Raw genomic sequence first — 16,443 nt, forward strand, 5'->3', positions numbered from 1 at the left:
AACCCCATAGTCGTCAACATCGACACACAAATCACCCTGCAGGGGTTCTTGGTCAGCCATGGTATAATTTTTACAGTTCTTGCACCCACAAAAATCATTGCAAGACAAATCCGACCTATGACACGAGCACAGCCCTCCTTCACAATGACATTTCACGGTTATAATTAACACTCTCTTCAAGGACACTCTCAGTTCATTGTTTGATACTGTCCATCCATGTCCATCTGGGGACGAGGCATTGATCATGGGTTGAAGTGAGCACCGAAACATCGCAGCTTGGTACGGGTGCACCCGATGTGTTCAATCAAGACATCCTTTGTTGGAGGCATGCTCTGCACACATGGCGATGGTGATGCAAGGCAGTCGACTTTGTACCTAGCGTCGTTTACATTGGCAGATTTAATTGGTCCTGTTGTAGCATTCACTTTAGTTTTTCTGACCTTCAGAAAACAGAGCACATTTTGAAATGAGGAGACTCTGACGTTTTCACAATTTCAAAATTGCAACAACACCACCTGTACCAAATTTCAGCTTGAAGTGTGAATATGTCTTGCAATATACTTACAAAAATTCAAAAATTTTGATCTCCTTTACTGCTCTATATGAGGAAGCCTACCCATTTTGAAGCAAAGAAACCGCATCGCAACGACACAAATGGGCAACAAAAGAATCTTATCAACTCAGTATTTCTGTCCTGAAGCATGATTTCTGAGTTCATTTACAGATGGGAACAAACAAATGATACCAAGTGCCATTCACCGCACAGCTGTGTACACCTGAAGTCTGTGAAGGTAGCTCCATCATCTTTCAGCGCATTTCAGGAATAAAGTGGTGGGCTTGGTCATCTGGAATACTTCATGATTCTTGATTAGTTCCTCCTCCATGACTGTACTGTGAAATGAAGCAGAGGCTGTGCAGTAATTGGCGCTGAAAGTTCAGACAAATAATAGCTGTTCAGATCATGCTCATCTTTTAGCTTGCGCATAAACGTAGTGGTGCATTTAATATGTTGTTTTTTTTTTTAACCTCTCAGGTGCAGTTCCTGGTTGCTTTTTCTTCAACAGAAATGTGCAATATTTCTTGTAGCAAAGTTTGTGATATCTCACTTCAAGAGCGACACAGCATTTTTCCTCCTCCTTCATATGCAGCACACGGCTGCAGGTATCATCATTGGCTGGGGGCACAGCTTTGCCGCTGACATAATGAATGCCCCTTTATCAGTATGCTGGTCTTCATTTTGCCGACCTCAGAAGGATGACAGGTCGAGTCAACCCCACCTGGTATTAATTCAACAGCCGACAAGGGCTCAAACTCAGGACCCTAAGATCCCAAGCCAGCCACCCTAACCGCTAAGCCAACACCAGGCTTACAGCCTTTTTCTCAGATCGTCCCCAATCCTCATACATAAGAATTCTTTCATCGTGTTTCAGTGTGGCAGCTTCCAGTAGTTTTGCTAAAAAGTCATCCTGGTAGTGGGTAGTGTCCACATTTTTGCAGATTATGCACATTGTAGGCTAAGGCATGACATCTGCTCGGGCATGAACCCTCGACTGTGAAAGTGATTTTTTTTTCCGTTTGGCTTGGCTTGGTATGAAGTGGACTGGCTGAGCGAGAACATTCAACTGACCCCTCAAACTCAGAGGAGGTGGGCAGCAGCTTCCTCTTCAGGCGCTTTCTCTCACGAAATTCAATGAGATGCATATTCATGAAATGCTGAAAACAGGTGGCATAAAAACCTGCTTCAGCAACAATGTCACTCCACTGAAATTCAGCCGAATACTCATGATCCTTTGCCATGACATAATGGCAATTGCTGTCCATTCATTCCAACTTCTTCAAACATTCGTGATGTTTACTCCATCTAAGTGGAGTAAATAACATCATTTTCAACATGAGTAGCACTTGCTACTCATGTTTCAACGTGGAGAAATAGTCCATCCGAAAAGCCGACAAAAACTGGCATCCTATATACAGTATTCAAACTCTCATTTAGGGGAATCTTCTTCCTGCCTTAATTATTTGGGCTTTCATCGAAAGAAGCACACTCATTGTCATATACATACATACTATAGGCTGGCTATCCCTGGGGTTTTTAATAGACTGTGCCTCGGAGTTGTCAAGTTGAAGGGTCCCATCTGCTTTCCCATGTCTATGTGCCCTGGCTGTCCCAGAGGTCGTTTGTGCAATTATGCCATGCACAGATGAGCTCTTCAGGCACAGACAGCTGGCAGCTAACGTTTCTGCAGGGGACGCAGGGTGGCTCGGAGCCTTCAAACTTTTGTTCATTACAATATTTTTGTGGATTGCCTTAATAATGTACCGTTCGCAGGAGAGTGGTCGAGACCGGTCCATCACCAGGTGTTTGTATGACACATTTCATCCGATGTAATCTCTCTCTGGGGTTAAAAGAAATATAATTTTCCACCATAAGAAAATAAAGGAATATAATGGAAATCGCATGCAGTAATTTGGAACGGTTCTGTTAAGTTCGGCCATGGAGATGAGACAACACCTTGGATCCTAATTGTGGTGACATTGTTTGGAACGCAGGTTTCATGAAATGCCGTTTAATGTAATTGTTTTGCACAAGGTAGGACTCACTACAATGCATAGTAAATGGATTCCTTCTTAGGACACTATATCTACTACTACTACTACGACTACTTATTTCATATAATGGGCTCGATCATTCCCACTGTCTTGTGGGGTCAGCCGGGAAACATTTTTTGTACTAGTCTTTCACGAACTGGGTGGTCAGGCATGACTTTCCACTGTAAATGAAGGAATTTATGATTTGTCCCAAGGTACCGGCAGTTACTCACCGATTCTTCACAAAATATACCGTGGTATCTTTAACAATGGAGACCCTCAATGTCAGACATGAGATCAGGGCCTTCTCTCTGGACACATCTCATGCTTTTGATACAGTCTGGCATCCTGAAAAACTCTCCAAACTGTCTGCTTATGGCAGACAAGGCCAACTCCATACATGGCTTACTGACTTCCTCTACTCTCGTAGCCAACATGCGGCACTCAGTGAGATCCTGTCATTTCCTCTCCCTGTCAAGGCTGGTGTTCCCGAAGGCAGTTTTGGACCCAGTCCTTTTCCTGATCTTCATCAATTATCTCTCTGACTCTCTACAGAACCTTCTTTATCGATTTGCTGATGACTCCATCCTCTGCTGTGACATCCCTCATTCTTCAGACAGGCAGCCTCTTCCTTCTCTTCAGACCTTAAACAAATGACAAACTGGTCAAACACTTGCAATATGTCTTTCAATCCCGACAAATCTAACACTCACTCACTCTCTCCAAAAGGAACATCTGGCAAACCCTCCTGTATACTTTCTTAACAATCCTCCTTAGGAAGTTCAATCATTCAAACTCCTGGGTCTCACCATCAGCCAGGATCTTTCTTGGGCAAACCACATTCCAAAATTGGCCAAAGGCAGCTGTGACTGGGCATCCTCCATCATAAAAACTCCTTCCTTGGCACACCTGAAGTCTTATTCATCTACAAGGCCTTCATCCACAGCTTGATGGAGTGCTGCTCTCCCCTATGGGCTGGCTCCCCTGCCTCACATCTTGCTTAGCTTGATCCCATAGAAACCAAAGCCTTCAAGATTATTGGAATCTGCTGCCTTAAGCTGAGTACATGGGTCTATCACTTTGCCATCCCAGACAAGTTGGTGTTCTCTCTGTCTTCTACCACCTCCTTTCTGGTCTTGCAACCTTTGCTCCTTCCATTTTTTGTCCCAGCCAGGTTTCTACAGGGCTCACAACATCCACCATAAACCCCCTTCTGGTGAGGCTACCGAAATCCAGCATCACTGCTCACCTCCACTCATTTGTTCCTCTTTTTCCCCACCTGTAGAATAAACTTCCACATCCTCTTTATTCTCACTCTTCTCTCCACGTTTTCAAGACAGCTGTTCGCAACCATCTCAGATCTTCCCATATCCTCAACCATGATCTTTTCTACCCTCGTTATCCCCACCCAAATCCCTCCCACTTCCAATTTTGCAGTTTTACTCTTTGGAGTTTCCTTCTGTATCCATTTTGTCCACCCCAATCATGCATATTTTGCGTCCTGTTTTTGGCTGTTATGTCCTGATCCGTTCACCGTGCTAGCTATTCCACAAGCCTCGACTGTGCATACCAAAAAAACCAACAACAACATGATTTGGTCTGTATGTGGTTCTTGGTACATTTCCCATGCACATGATGACTCTCGATGCTTTGAAGAGCATCGATGATGATGACTCTCGATGAAAACTCTCGTAGAGTTTTCCTCCCATGCAGGACAAATGTTGAAAGCCATGTAATCTATCTATAATTCCAGCAATCTGTGTGTGTGTGTGTGTGTGTGTGTGTGTGTGTGTGTGTGTGTGTGTGTGTGTGTGTGTGTGTGTGTGTGTGTGTGTGTGTTACCGCTGTTTCTCGACGACCACCAGTCCGATCTGATTGAAACTTGCGAGGAATATTGCTCGGGACCCGCCGTTGAGTCTTTTCAAGGTTTAATATTAATCGGACAAGCGGTTCCCAAGTTACGGCCATTTATCTGCAACCAATGACGACACGGTGCTCTGACGTCACGAATGACGTCACAATTAATATTTATTTGTTTTTTGTTTGCACGATTGATGTCAGAATTCTTCTTCTTCTTTGTTTGGTATGACGTCACAATTTACGCTGGGGATCCGAGTATGTGCCTTTTCATGGTTTGATATTAATCCGACAAGTGGTTCCCAAGTTACGGCCATTTATCTGTCAAGCAATGACAAGACACGGTGCTATGACGTCACAATTAATGTTTTTTTTTTTTTTTTTGCACAATTGACGTCACAATTCTTCTTCTTCTTCGTTTGGTATGACATCACAATCGACACTGGGGACCTGAGTATGTGCCTTTTCAAGGTTTGATATCGTTCTTCATCCGTTTCAGCTCTTTCCTAAGTGTTTCCCAAGGTTTGAAAGCTGTTTTTTCCCAAGGTTTGAATTAATTGTTGTGCTTGGTAGACATTTGTCAATACATTTACAGAGAGAGGGGCGAGAGAGGAGGAGGGAGAGAGGGGAGGGAGAGAGGGGGGTGAGAGAGAGGGGCATCACAATTCAAGAGAGGGGGAGAGAGGAGGGGGTGAGAGAGAGGGGCATCACAATTCAAGAGAGAGGGAGAGAGGAGGGGGCGAGAGAGGGGATGGGAGAGGGGGTTGAGAGTGGGGGCGAGAGAGAGGGGCGAGAGAGGAGGGGGAGAGAGGAGGGGGAGAGAGGACGGGCGAGACTAGGGGGGAGAGAGGGAGCAAGAAAGGGGGGGAGAGAGGGGGGCGAGAGAGAGAGAGAGGGGGGGCATCACAATTCTTCTTCTTCTTCGTTTGATATGACGTTGCAATTGACGCTGGGGACCTGAGTATGTTTCCCAAGTTATGGCCATTTATGATACGGTTGGTCCGATCTAATTGAAACAATGCCCCAATCCAGTCGTCGTTTACGAGAGCAAAGGAACGAAGCTGCACTTACTGGCATGCACCTACGGTCCCGCACTAGTGATTCTTAATTTTGGAATTATACAAGCAATACCCTTGTCTAATTATGAGGAATACCCTTATGCTCCTGGCCGAATGGTTCCAATGTAATGTTTGAGCGAAATTGTGCATCAAACACAGGACCAAAACTAAAACAGCACTTGGTAGAGAGCACGCCGCCACCATGTTGAACAGTTTATGTTTTGTATCCCACTGATAGGCCAGTTCTGCACCCATAATAATAATTGGAACCATACTCTGAACAGACAGTGTCAGTGCTGCCGAAGCAGTTTCCTAGGCTATTGGGCACAATCCTGGACGGGTCGCCACTCCGACACAGGATACTCGAATGGCTCAATTATCCCAGCAAGCTGGTATTCATTTTGCCGACCTCGGAAGGATGACAGGCTGAGTCAACCCCCTGGTGTATTAATTCAGCGGCCAACGGGGCTTGAACTCAGGACCCGAGGATCCCGAGCCGCCACCCTAACCACTAAGCCAACACCAGGCTTTTCTGCACCCATACCTTAACCAAAATATATTCAGCTTGTTCTGCTCACCTACACAACTCATCCACCATGTTTCATCCAAATCCGTCAATAACTTTTTGAGATATCCTGCTATATATAGTTATTGGCCTTATCATTCAATGGTGAGGAATCATTGAAAATTGTCATATCCAGATCCTGATCTTCATCAAAATCGAATCAATTTGTCCTTGTCATGCATCCAATCTGTGCAACAAGATTCTCCGCATCTGTCCATTCTTTTTTGAGACATCTTACTCACAGACAGACAACCAGGGGTGAAAACATAACCTCTGTCCACCTTCGGTGGTGGAGGTAAAAATATGGGGAGAAATGCAATGTGAAACAGCAAATGCAAATTCAGTGAATTTCCACAAACCATTATAGGCCAAACTGTCAGACAGGATGGTGCACAGATAACGCACTTGCTCTTGAGGCGTCTCGACTGGTTTTTGCTCCTCAACCAAACTATAAAAATGTCGAATTCATGCTTTGCAGGTGTGGCAGTCCCGCGGATGGGTGTTAATCTTGGTGTTTGCTCGTTCTAAATTGGTGGATGTTGGATACAACGGTGTCTTCTGCAAAGAATAGCGGAGTTATATTGCAGACACCCTGAAAAAAATACGAATTCCTGTCCAAATCGGCTCGAGTCTAACGTCGGGCCTGGACAGAAGTTTGTGAATGACCTGGGCCATAACATTTCCCTGGCCCACCCCAAAATAGTTGAGGCCGTTGAAGTAGTAGGAGTAAGAGTATCAGCAGTAGCAGTAGCAGCAGCAGCAACCATCACCATCACCAAATCGAATAATGACTTACAATTGTGGTGACATCAGCAGTTTTCTTTATTGGACCCTGACCCGAACACGAATCCTAATAATAACTCTGAACACAGGGTTTCAAGTCACCCCACCGAGTATTATTCTGTTCAGTTAGGCTGTGAGGGGAATGTGGCTGGCACTGCCTTTTTCTGCCCATCTTCAGTGGCTTTGAGGGCATCAAGAATCAACCATAATGCTTGGAACGCCATCACATCCAGATCAGAAGAGGCAAGGCAGACAGATTACCCTCCACTGCGGAAGGTCATGAGTGAGCCAGCTGAGGTTTTACCGACAATCCGATAAAAGGGTAATCCTCCAGAGACAAGCTCGAGTTGCAGAAGCTTAGAATCCAAATCATAAACAATGCTGCGTCTCTTCTGATTTCAACTCGACTTGTGCAATGCCAGTTTAGTGTTCTTACCACTCGGCCACCATGGTATACCCACTGTATTGAATACACTTACACTCGTCCCTCAAGCGGCTTGCAACACAGCCACACTGAGGTCATGCCAGGACATGGTTAAAGCGAATGTTCACAGTCTTGTGAGTTCATTAACTTGATGGGAGGTTGACATCGCATGTACACTGATCTGACATCCTTTACCACCCTGGCCTATGCATTGATCAACAATGATTTTCAAAAATAGTCATATAATGTCTTTTAATTCTTATTTCAGCAACCTTCTACTGTCTCAATTAATACTGAGTGTGATAATACTATTTACCAGGCCCTATGCCATCGTTATGACAAAAGTCAAGGGAGGCCCACTCTCGGCTGGCTCCCAGGTCAATGCAGCCCTGGCTCGAGTCAGAGTCGTTGCTGCAGTTTATGTCTTCATTTGCATGCAGTTTTTTTCAAATACTCGTGTGCTCGAACATGAAAGCTCGTCCATAATGAAATCCTTTTTTCCCCAAAGTCACTTTAATAATGTCCAGCAGGTTGTAACGTGTGGTGGTTTGGTGCCATGGTTTTAGAAGTAGTTTGGCAGAGGCTGTATTAAATAGGATAGATGTTCAGGGTCAGCTATGTATCGCATCGACACTGGGGAAGTTTGGGGGGAAAAAATCCAGGTGCAGGAGGATTATGAATAGAATGAAAAAGTAAGCAGGAGTAAGGGAATTATTGGGCATCTGACTGCCAGGTGGGTTGGGAGGTCAAACATTTCCCCATTTTTACACACCTTGCCCCGAAAGCTAAATACCCATTCCTTATTCAGATTAACAAAGACAAAGGCCTTTGTTAAATAATTGCCATTCCTTTCACCTTGTGAGGAACATGAGGCTGCCGAGGCAGTTTCATTTGCCTAAGGAGTACAGTCCTGGACGGATCGCCATTGCGACGCAGGACACTCAATTGGCTTATTACTCCAGTAAGATAGTTTTCATTTTGCCCACCTTGGAAGGATGACAGGCTGAGTCAACCCACCTGGTGTTATTTCAATGGAAGAAAGGGCCTCAAACTCAAGATCCTAGGATTTTAAACCATCTACCTTAACCGTTCAGCCAACACCAGGCAGACAGCCTTTGTTCGGCCTGTCATTTTGTAAGCTGCGCAGCTCAGGCCTAGAGAAAGGCCTTTGAAAAAGAAAAAAGCCTTTGCATTTGTTACAGATTGATTGCAGGTGATAAATCATGTCGATTTTGTGTTGCACCCTTTGTCAGGCACTTCATTTTCAGTAAGACAAGCGTCTTATGCAAGAGGACAATCTTTCCCAAAAGGAAAAGTTTCTGCAGCTACCGTTACACAGCCACAAACCCCCCAGGTGCCACCACCATCTTACCACATCAGCCTGCAAGTCACCCTGCAATCCATCAACAAAGGGGTATCTTTAGTAGTTTAGTTAATACTTCGGGTCATATAACCTGTATTGGATTACGTCACTTGAATAGCTGTCATCAAACTTGCTCCAGTATAAAGGACAGGACGAACAGCTGCAGTACAATATGTACTTCACAATTATTTTGGATAAATTGATGCAATTGTTATTTCCAGCAATGGCAATGCTACGTCGAACTGTTTGAGGGAGACAGAGAGATTGATTGCATCAGAGATGGGTGGAGTGTAAAATGGGAGGGAGAAGGGTGGGTGGGGTTGGAATACAGAATGGAGAGGGAGGATGATGCCAAGCACCAAAATACAATGCGCTGCTCTTGCCAATAAGCACAAGATCCACATGGATTGTTCAACTTCAGGCAAAGCTATAACATTTATGACTAAGTGCATTTGTGTATATCTTGAATTATGAAACGTCTAATTACTTCATTTTATTTAATTCTATTTTTCAACTTTCCATTCTCATGGGGAGGGGGAATGAAGAGGTGAAAGGGGGGAGGGGGGGTGGAAGGAATTGTGAATCTATGGAGACTCGATGTTCCTCCTCTTGCGTATTTCGTCAACATCGTTTAAGGTTCTGCACAGATACCATCAAATAATGTTGTAAAAGCATAAAATATCAAATATATCCTGATCGACGCTGCCCAGGGCTTTGCAAAGAAGTCAAAATTTGAACACTTTTAGCTACATAGACAAAATGACGAGTAAGGTGGCAGAATTGTAATACGTTGAACATTCACTCGCAATGGAAATAAACCTCAGTTTGTAGCCAGTTCAATACTGAGCTGTCTCGTTTGGGTTTGATTTCTGGCAAGTCCAACTTCACTGAGACTGCCATTTTGGCGAGGTGCTGACAGGGGGCGCTGCAGCTAACAACACACAGTCCTTCAAATGGGGATGTGAATCTGCCTGTCTCACCTGCAATTGAGATTTGGATATTAAAGATCCCATTGCGACTTTCAAGAAGAGCAGGTCATTGTGTGTTGGTTTTTTTGGCATTAGCTGTATAAATGCTAACACTTCACCTGCAGGAGGGGCCAAATGGCCTCCCTCTGTGTCAAAATTTCCTCTTATTTACTGCCACGTAGTGCATTGCGTTTAGACATCCACTGAGTTTGCTTTGTTGTGTATGAATCGTTGAAACTTCCGTCAATGATTTGGGCAAAAGTCAAACAGCAAGGTAACACAAAGCTCACAACACACCATGATGCTTGTGCAGAATTTCGAGGATCAATGACCTGCAAACGGGTAAGGCTGCCGAGCCAGGAAAATAAATGGAATAAACAGAAATGGATCGATTGCGTTTCCTTTGTGCGACGGGAAGCTCAGCTTTTCTTTATTATAGCATCCAATTCCCTCCTTTTTCAGTTATATCCTTCCGGAAAGTTCTTCTTTGTTCTTCTCACCACCTTTATGTTTTCTTTCTTTCTTTGATTTTTGTCAGAGTTATAAATGGCACAAAAAGGTGAAAGAAACTGAAAAAAATTGGAGTCTTGTAGGAACAAACTCTTTCCACCCCTCTCCCCCCACTCCGCAAAGATCACCCCAAATTCACCTTCTCTTATGCTCAATTATTGATACCATTGATGGCGAAGTTCCCCAAGTGCTGCTGACATGGTTGTTCTGTTACCGCTGAGACTGAACAGAGAGATAAGCTCATTGCACTCCTCGTGTTTCACCCTTTTGCTTTGACGAAGCATGCGCATTGGCATCCGTTATTTGTGAATATCAACGTTTTTGATGATTTCTTAAGGCAACCATACATGAACATTTGAAAGTCTTAAATTTGTCTTCTTTCTTAATCGGCTGTTTGAAGACTTGTTTCTTAAAGAGCAGGTTTTGGGTCGCTGATGACTTCGCATGATTCCAAAGTTGTAATCACATTAATAATCGTTGGGTAATTATTTTCTTACATTTGAAACTCAAAATACGCTAAAATTAACTTTAAGTCAAAACTTTTGTCAGTGATCGAAAAACAGACCGGAATTTACCGAAGATGCTATGACGTCACGTTCTTCGAAAACCTCGTGAACATTCGGAAACAGCGTGTGAACAATGGCGAGATGCGAATCAGAGAGTGATTTCAGCGGCGATGAAACTGAGTGTTTTCATTCCGATATTGCCGAGGACGAGTCGGAGGATGATGGGAATTTATATTATGGAGTTTCTTGCCCTGAGCCATATAAATTTGAGCCACTTACAAGTGCCAGAAAACGGCCTATTTCGTGTACAAGTGGCAGGACTGACTGTCCAGCAGTTCACACTGACAGACTCCACCAGACAGATTGGTTTGTAGATTTTCATTTTCTTGTTCGATGCATAAAATAATGTAAAGTTTGATTCGTCTGTGACTTGATATAATAATTTTTAACCCTCAAGTCACTCAAGAGTCAGAAATAGAATGAATCAATAATGGACCCAAATATATTATACACCGTAGCCTTGGCGTTGAAGTCTTTCTGACAGCTGAGCTTGACGCCAGCGAAAGTGAACAGTTAGAACAAACCACAACTTTCAAGAGACTGTTGTGGCTTATAAATACCAAAACATGTTTTGCCTCATTGGGAAATATTCTACCTAATTTAGAAAGAAAAGTGGAAAATTCATGAATTTTTTTACAATTGAAATGAAATAGCCCAATTTGCTGATGCTGTTAAAAAAAGTAATTTAATCAACAATAAGTTGATTTGTTGAGAAATTTTTTCATGCTTGTGTTTTTCAGAAAGTTAATTTGTGTGTTTTTCCATGTACTCTTTAACAATACATTTCAAGGTTTTTCTCACTTAAACTCAACAATTGATTCTGTGACAGAGCAGTTTCTGGAGAACTTGTCAACCAACAACTCGTATTCAGAGTGGTGATCAGATTTGTTTATGCCTTCATAATCCTCGGCTGTGAAATGGTCACCACAAATGACGTCTATCCAAAGGGTCATCTTTACCCGTTTACTTTGGGGGAAAATTCGCCCGTTTTGTTTGTACAAATCTTATCCACTGCCGGCGAATGTTTGATTCCTTCGGGAATCGGTGGGAGTGATTACCCGTTTTCCAGCCATTTTCGCAAAACATGACGACACACGTACAAGGCATGATGTACAAATATCGAAATAACTTTGTTCTACAATAATTCAAAATAAAAAACGATAATATAGACAGTTGCAAGCTCAAAAAAGCGAAAGAACGGCCCGCTGAACTGGACACTTCTTCAATGAGTGAGTGAGTGTTCGCTTTGTTTTGGAGAACGTGATCTCACCATCCATATATGGGCACGCGGTTGTTTTTTTCAACGGCCTCGAGAAATAACAACTTCGGAGTTAAATTTCATTAATCCTTCCAATAGTTAGGCAACCACAATAGTTTGCATCGAACTATTTAATGCACATATAATCATATTGATAAATTTTCAGAACATGTTTGGTGACCCGCAAACTGCTCTTTCAGCCTGTATTGGTTGGTATGGTTTCGATTCCTTGGGCTACTAAATCTTGCCACCCCAAACTTGGCAAACATTGTGAGGATGCCAAATGTCCCCCACCACAGGTTAAGAGGGGTCATTGTCTTGCATTGGACTACATAAGGCTAGTTTACCGTTTTTTAAAGGTCATCGATATGGCGTAGTCCTTCTCAGAAACCAATCCTGATGTAAATTCATGTATGCGAGATGCTGGCCTTGTTTTGGAAGAGGATACTAGAGCTGAGAATGTCCTCATTCACAGAGAAACTTGTCAAGAGATTTTTTTCACACGAAATGCTGTTAATTGTGGTCTGAGTTATTTTTATTTTTGGAGATAACGGCATTCTGTGCATAAATTCAAACTGCAAATGGCAGAGTGGTAAAGGTTTAAAATAAGATAAATCTTCCTCCATTTTGAGCTTTGTTTGTGCCGACAGGAAAGGACCACATCTGCCGTTTCATTGGTTGTGGACGAAATGACAAGTTCAACTACGTGGTGATGCAGTTGCAGGTATAGTAGCACATATGCGAGATGCTGGTTTTGTTTTGAGAGAGGATATTAGAGTTGAGAGTTTGAAGGCAAAAATATATACGATCAGACTCAATGTTGTACTGGTTAGAGTGTCTGTTTTGAGTTCTGGAAGTCAGTGGTTCAAACCCTGTCAAGCCGTACCAAAGACTGAACAATGGTACATGCTACTTCATTGCTTGGCTTTTTGAATTTATAAAGGATGGAGCATAAAAACTCAACCACAGGTTGGCAACTATAAGTGTGCAGGCTTTGATGGGCCAAATGGCCTTCTCCTGTATTAAAGTTCTTTGTAAGGGTACTCCTATAAGCACAATTGGCCTCTTGCCTGGACCCCCATTCCCTCATCCCTTTCCCACTTCCCAACCAGTTTTCTGCAACTAGATCATCATTCCTGAACATATAATTATGTATTATCTTGTTTTGAAGCCTGAATCTGTTACGCACCATGCTTTTCTTGTTTCATAGCTAATCGGTGGTTGACTTTGTGCTCTGTCAAACATTCGCAGGGACGGAATCTTGCCGACCTGCGGAGAGGTCAACCACGAGGGACATTCAGCCTCAGCACCACACTACGCCTCGGCCGCCAGATCCTGGAAGCCATAGAGAGCATACACGATGTCGGGTTCCTACACCGAGATGTGAAGCCGGTAGGCTTTCTAAGGCTGATTTGTGTCACACTATAGCTCAAAATACGAGTCAAATGGTGTGCACTTAAGTTGCTAATGTTGTTTGTTGTGTCCTTCCACACCATTTTTCACTGAAGTGCATCGCACCCTGGTGCATCACATGCCATGCTTTGGTTTGTTATAATTCTGTGCTGTACCACACCTCGAGACCTCATGTTGTGACATGGTGTGTTGTACCAGACTGTATTCATACATCCTGGAAATGAATAGGCACCACGCAGCGTGGCGTGGTCCACGCTATGATGTGCCATTCTCTGCCTTTTCGCGGCTCAACATCCTGAATCGGAAGCAATATTCTTTATCCTGTAAACCCCATGAGAGAATAACAAAACAAATTAGAGAAGTTTTAATCCAAAACAATTTTTTTTAAAATGCCTGTTTGGGCTGACACATTGCATTTCCAATGGTCACAAGTGAGTTGAACTTGCACAAACATGATGAAACATGGTCAGATGTTTGTGCAAACACATTTGGACAAATCCAGTCATTTACACCACTAGAGAGGGAGGGAAGATCATTGAAGGCTTGCGATATCTTATGGTGATCAACTCATGGTATGGTATTTTACACTGTATTTACTTTCCAAAATTAATCATGTTCGGTGAAGTTTGTGGCTCCACAACCAGAAGGTGATAAAGTGTAGCCCAAAGCTGAAGATTTTGCAACTTTACTTGACATTCAGAACAAACTATCAGGCATCTTTTTGTATACAAAGGCAAGACTCGTGGAAGAGCTAGAACACTGAATGGATCAGAATGCAACTGAACAAAGGAAACACCAACAGCAGAGTTTAAGGATAAAATAGAGGGAGACTTGGACGAATAAGGGATGTGGGGGGGAACGATGGTTTGGAGAGGATGCACCAGGTGGACAATATGGATACAGAATCAAACTCTCAGGAAGGACAAACTGGAAATTTGTAAGGAGGTGGGGGTAGGGGTTGGGGGGAGGGTTAATAAGGGGATAAAATATCATGATTTTGAATTGGGGCCGATCTGAGATGGTGGTGAACAGCTGTATTGAAGAGCTGGAGGAAAGAATGAGATTGAAGAGAATGTGAATGTTGGTTCCACAGGCAGGACAAAAGAACAAATTGGTGGAGATGAGCAGCGATTCTGGATTTTGGGAATTTCACCAAAAGGGGATTGATGGTGGACCACGTGCACCCTGCAGAAACCTGGGGTGAGGGGGACAACAAAGCATGGAAAGGGCAGAGAGAGCAAGACCAGAAAAGAGACAGAGAGACGACCGACCAGTCTTTGATGGGAAACGAATACGCCCATAGACACAGCTTCAACATGGGACATTCCAATGATCTTGCAGGACAGGTCACTCAAATTTGGACATGCTGCTTCTACTCACCCAACAATAGATGGAGGCTCTCAATGTCAGACACGATATCATGGCCATCTCTCTGAAAATATCTCATGCTTTTCATTCAGTCTGGGATCCTGCCTTACTCTCAAAACTCTGCCGATGGCATCCGAGGCCAATTCCACACATGGCTTACTGACTTCCTCTATTCTCATAGCCAACATGTGGCACTCAACAGACACCTTTCATATCCTCTCCCTGTCAAGGCTGGAATGCCCAGGGCAGTGTTCTGGGTTAAGTCATATTCCTGATCTTCATAAATGATCTATTTGACTCTCAGGAAAATCCCCTTTGTCTATTTGATGATGACTCCACCCAATGCCATGACATCACTCATCCTTCAGACAGGCAGGAGGCAGCCTCTCCCCTTCTTCAGACCTTGACAAAATCAAAAGCTGGTCAAACATTTGGAATATGTCTCTCAATCTTGACAAATCTCACACTCTCACTCTCTCTCTCTGTACAAACGGACCATCTGGCGACCACCCCATCCCCCCATCTACTTTGTAAACAATCCTCTTGAGGAAGTTGTCATTCAAACTCTTGGGTTCCACTATCAGCCATGATCTTTCTTGGGCAAACCACATTTCAAAGCTTGCCTTCAAAGTCAGCCATCGACTGGGCATCCTCCATCTTACAAAGTCCTTCCTTAGCACACCTGACCTCCGATCCACGTACATGGCTTTTATGTACAGCTTGATGGAGTACTGCTTCCCCTCTGGGCTGGTTCCTCACTTCTTGCTCAGCTTGACACCATGGAAACCAAGGCCTTCAAGATCATTGGAATCTCCTGTGTTGAAGCTGAGTCTATGGGTCTAACACTTCACCATCACAGACAGGTCGGTGATCTCTCTGTCTTCTACCACGTCATTTCTGGTCTTGCACCCTCTACTCTTTCCATGGTTTGTCCCCCCAGGTTTCTGCAAGGCTCACATGGTGCACCATCAACTCCCTTCTAGTGAAACTACCTCAATCCAGAATCACCACTCACCTCCACTCATTTGTTCCTCTTTTTTTCTGCCTGTGGAATCAACTTCCACATCCTCTTCAATCTCATTCTTCCATCCAGATTTTCAAGCAGCTATTCACCACCATAATCAGAGTGTCCCCCAACCCTAAACCATGATCTTTTCTGCCCTCCTGAACCCCAACCCCCTAAATCCCTCTTCCTTCCAATTTTCCAGTTTTCCTTCCTTGGGGTTTCCTTCTTTATCCATTTTGACCACCCCATGCATGCGTGTTTTGTGTCCTGTTTTTGTCTTTGACTTCCTGATCTGATCACTGCACCAGCTCTTCCATGAGCATTGCCTATGTATGTATACAAAAAAACGTATATCACAGCAGACGATGGCCTGAGCTAACACACATGGCAGATGAAGCAATGGTGTACCTACCAACCCAGCGGCTGTCTACACCACCTTCCCTATTCCACCAAGCCCCCGGTTGTGATCTGCCTATGAAAGAATGGTGTCGTTTTTACCGGCTACGATTGGGTGTTGGCAGATTCCATCACACCATGTGTTCTCCAGGGATCTTGCTGATTCATCCAACTGTGAGTGTCGCCTCACCCAGATTGCAGATCATCTTGTGCAAGACTACCCCATACATTTCCTAGAGCAGCAATTCTGAACCGGGGGTTCATGGACCCCAAAAGGGGTACATTATGCCTCATCAGGGTATTTATGAGACACATTTAG

General features: G+C 43.8%; 1 protein-coding gene across 1 annotated transcript in view; it reads left to right on the forward strand.

Annotated features, from left to right (window-relative positions):
• Positions 1-16,443, forward strand: part of LOC147011730 (uncharacterized) — a 104,505-nt gene that overhangs the window by 46,973 nt on the left and 41,089 nt on the right. Inside the window, exons 4-5 of the mRNA XM_085856286.1 lie at positions 12,592-12,665; positions 13,193-13,333. Of these exons, the coding sequence (XP_085712412.1) occupies positions 12,592-12,665; positions 13,193-13,333 (215 nt within the window). The remainder of the gene's footprint in view (positions 1-12,591; positions 12,666-13,192; positions 13,334-16,443) is intronic.

The sequence above is a fragment of the Eptatretus burgeri genome, chromosome 15 (genome assembly GCF_056783735.1).
Source record: "Eptatretus burgeri isolate ZD-2024b chromosome 15, Ebu_testis_v1, whole genome shotgun sequence".
Classification (NCBI taxonomy): domain Eukaryota; kingdom Metazoa; phylum Chordata; class Myxini; order Myxiniformes; family Myxinidae; genus Eptatretus; species Eptatretus burgeri.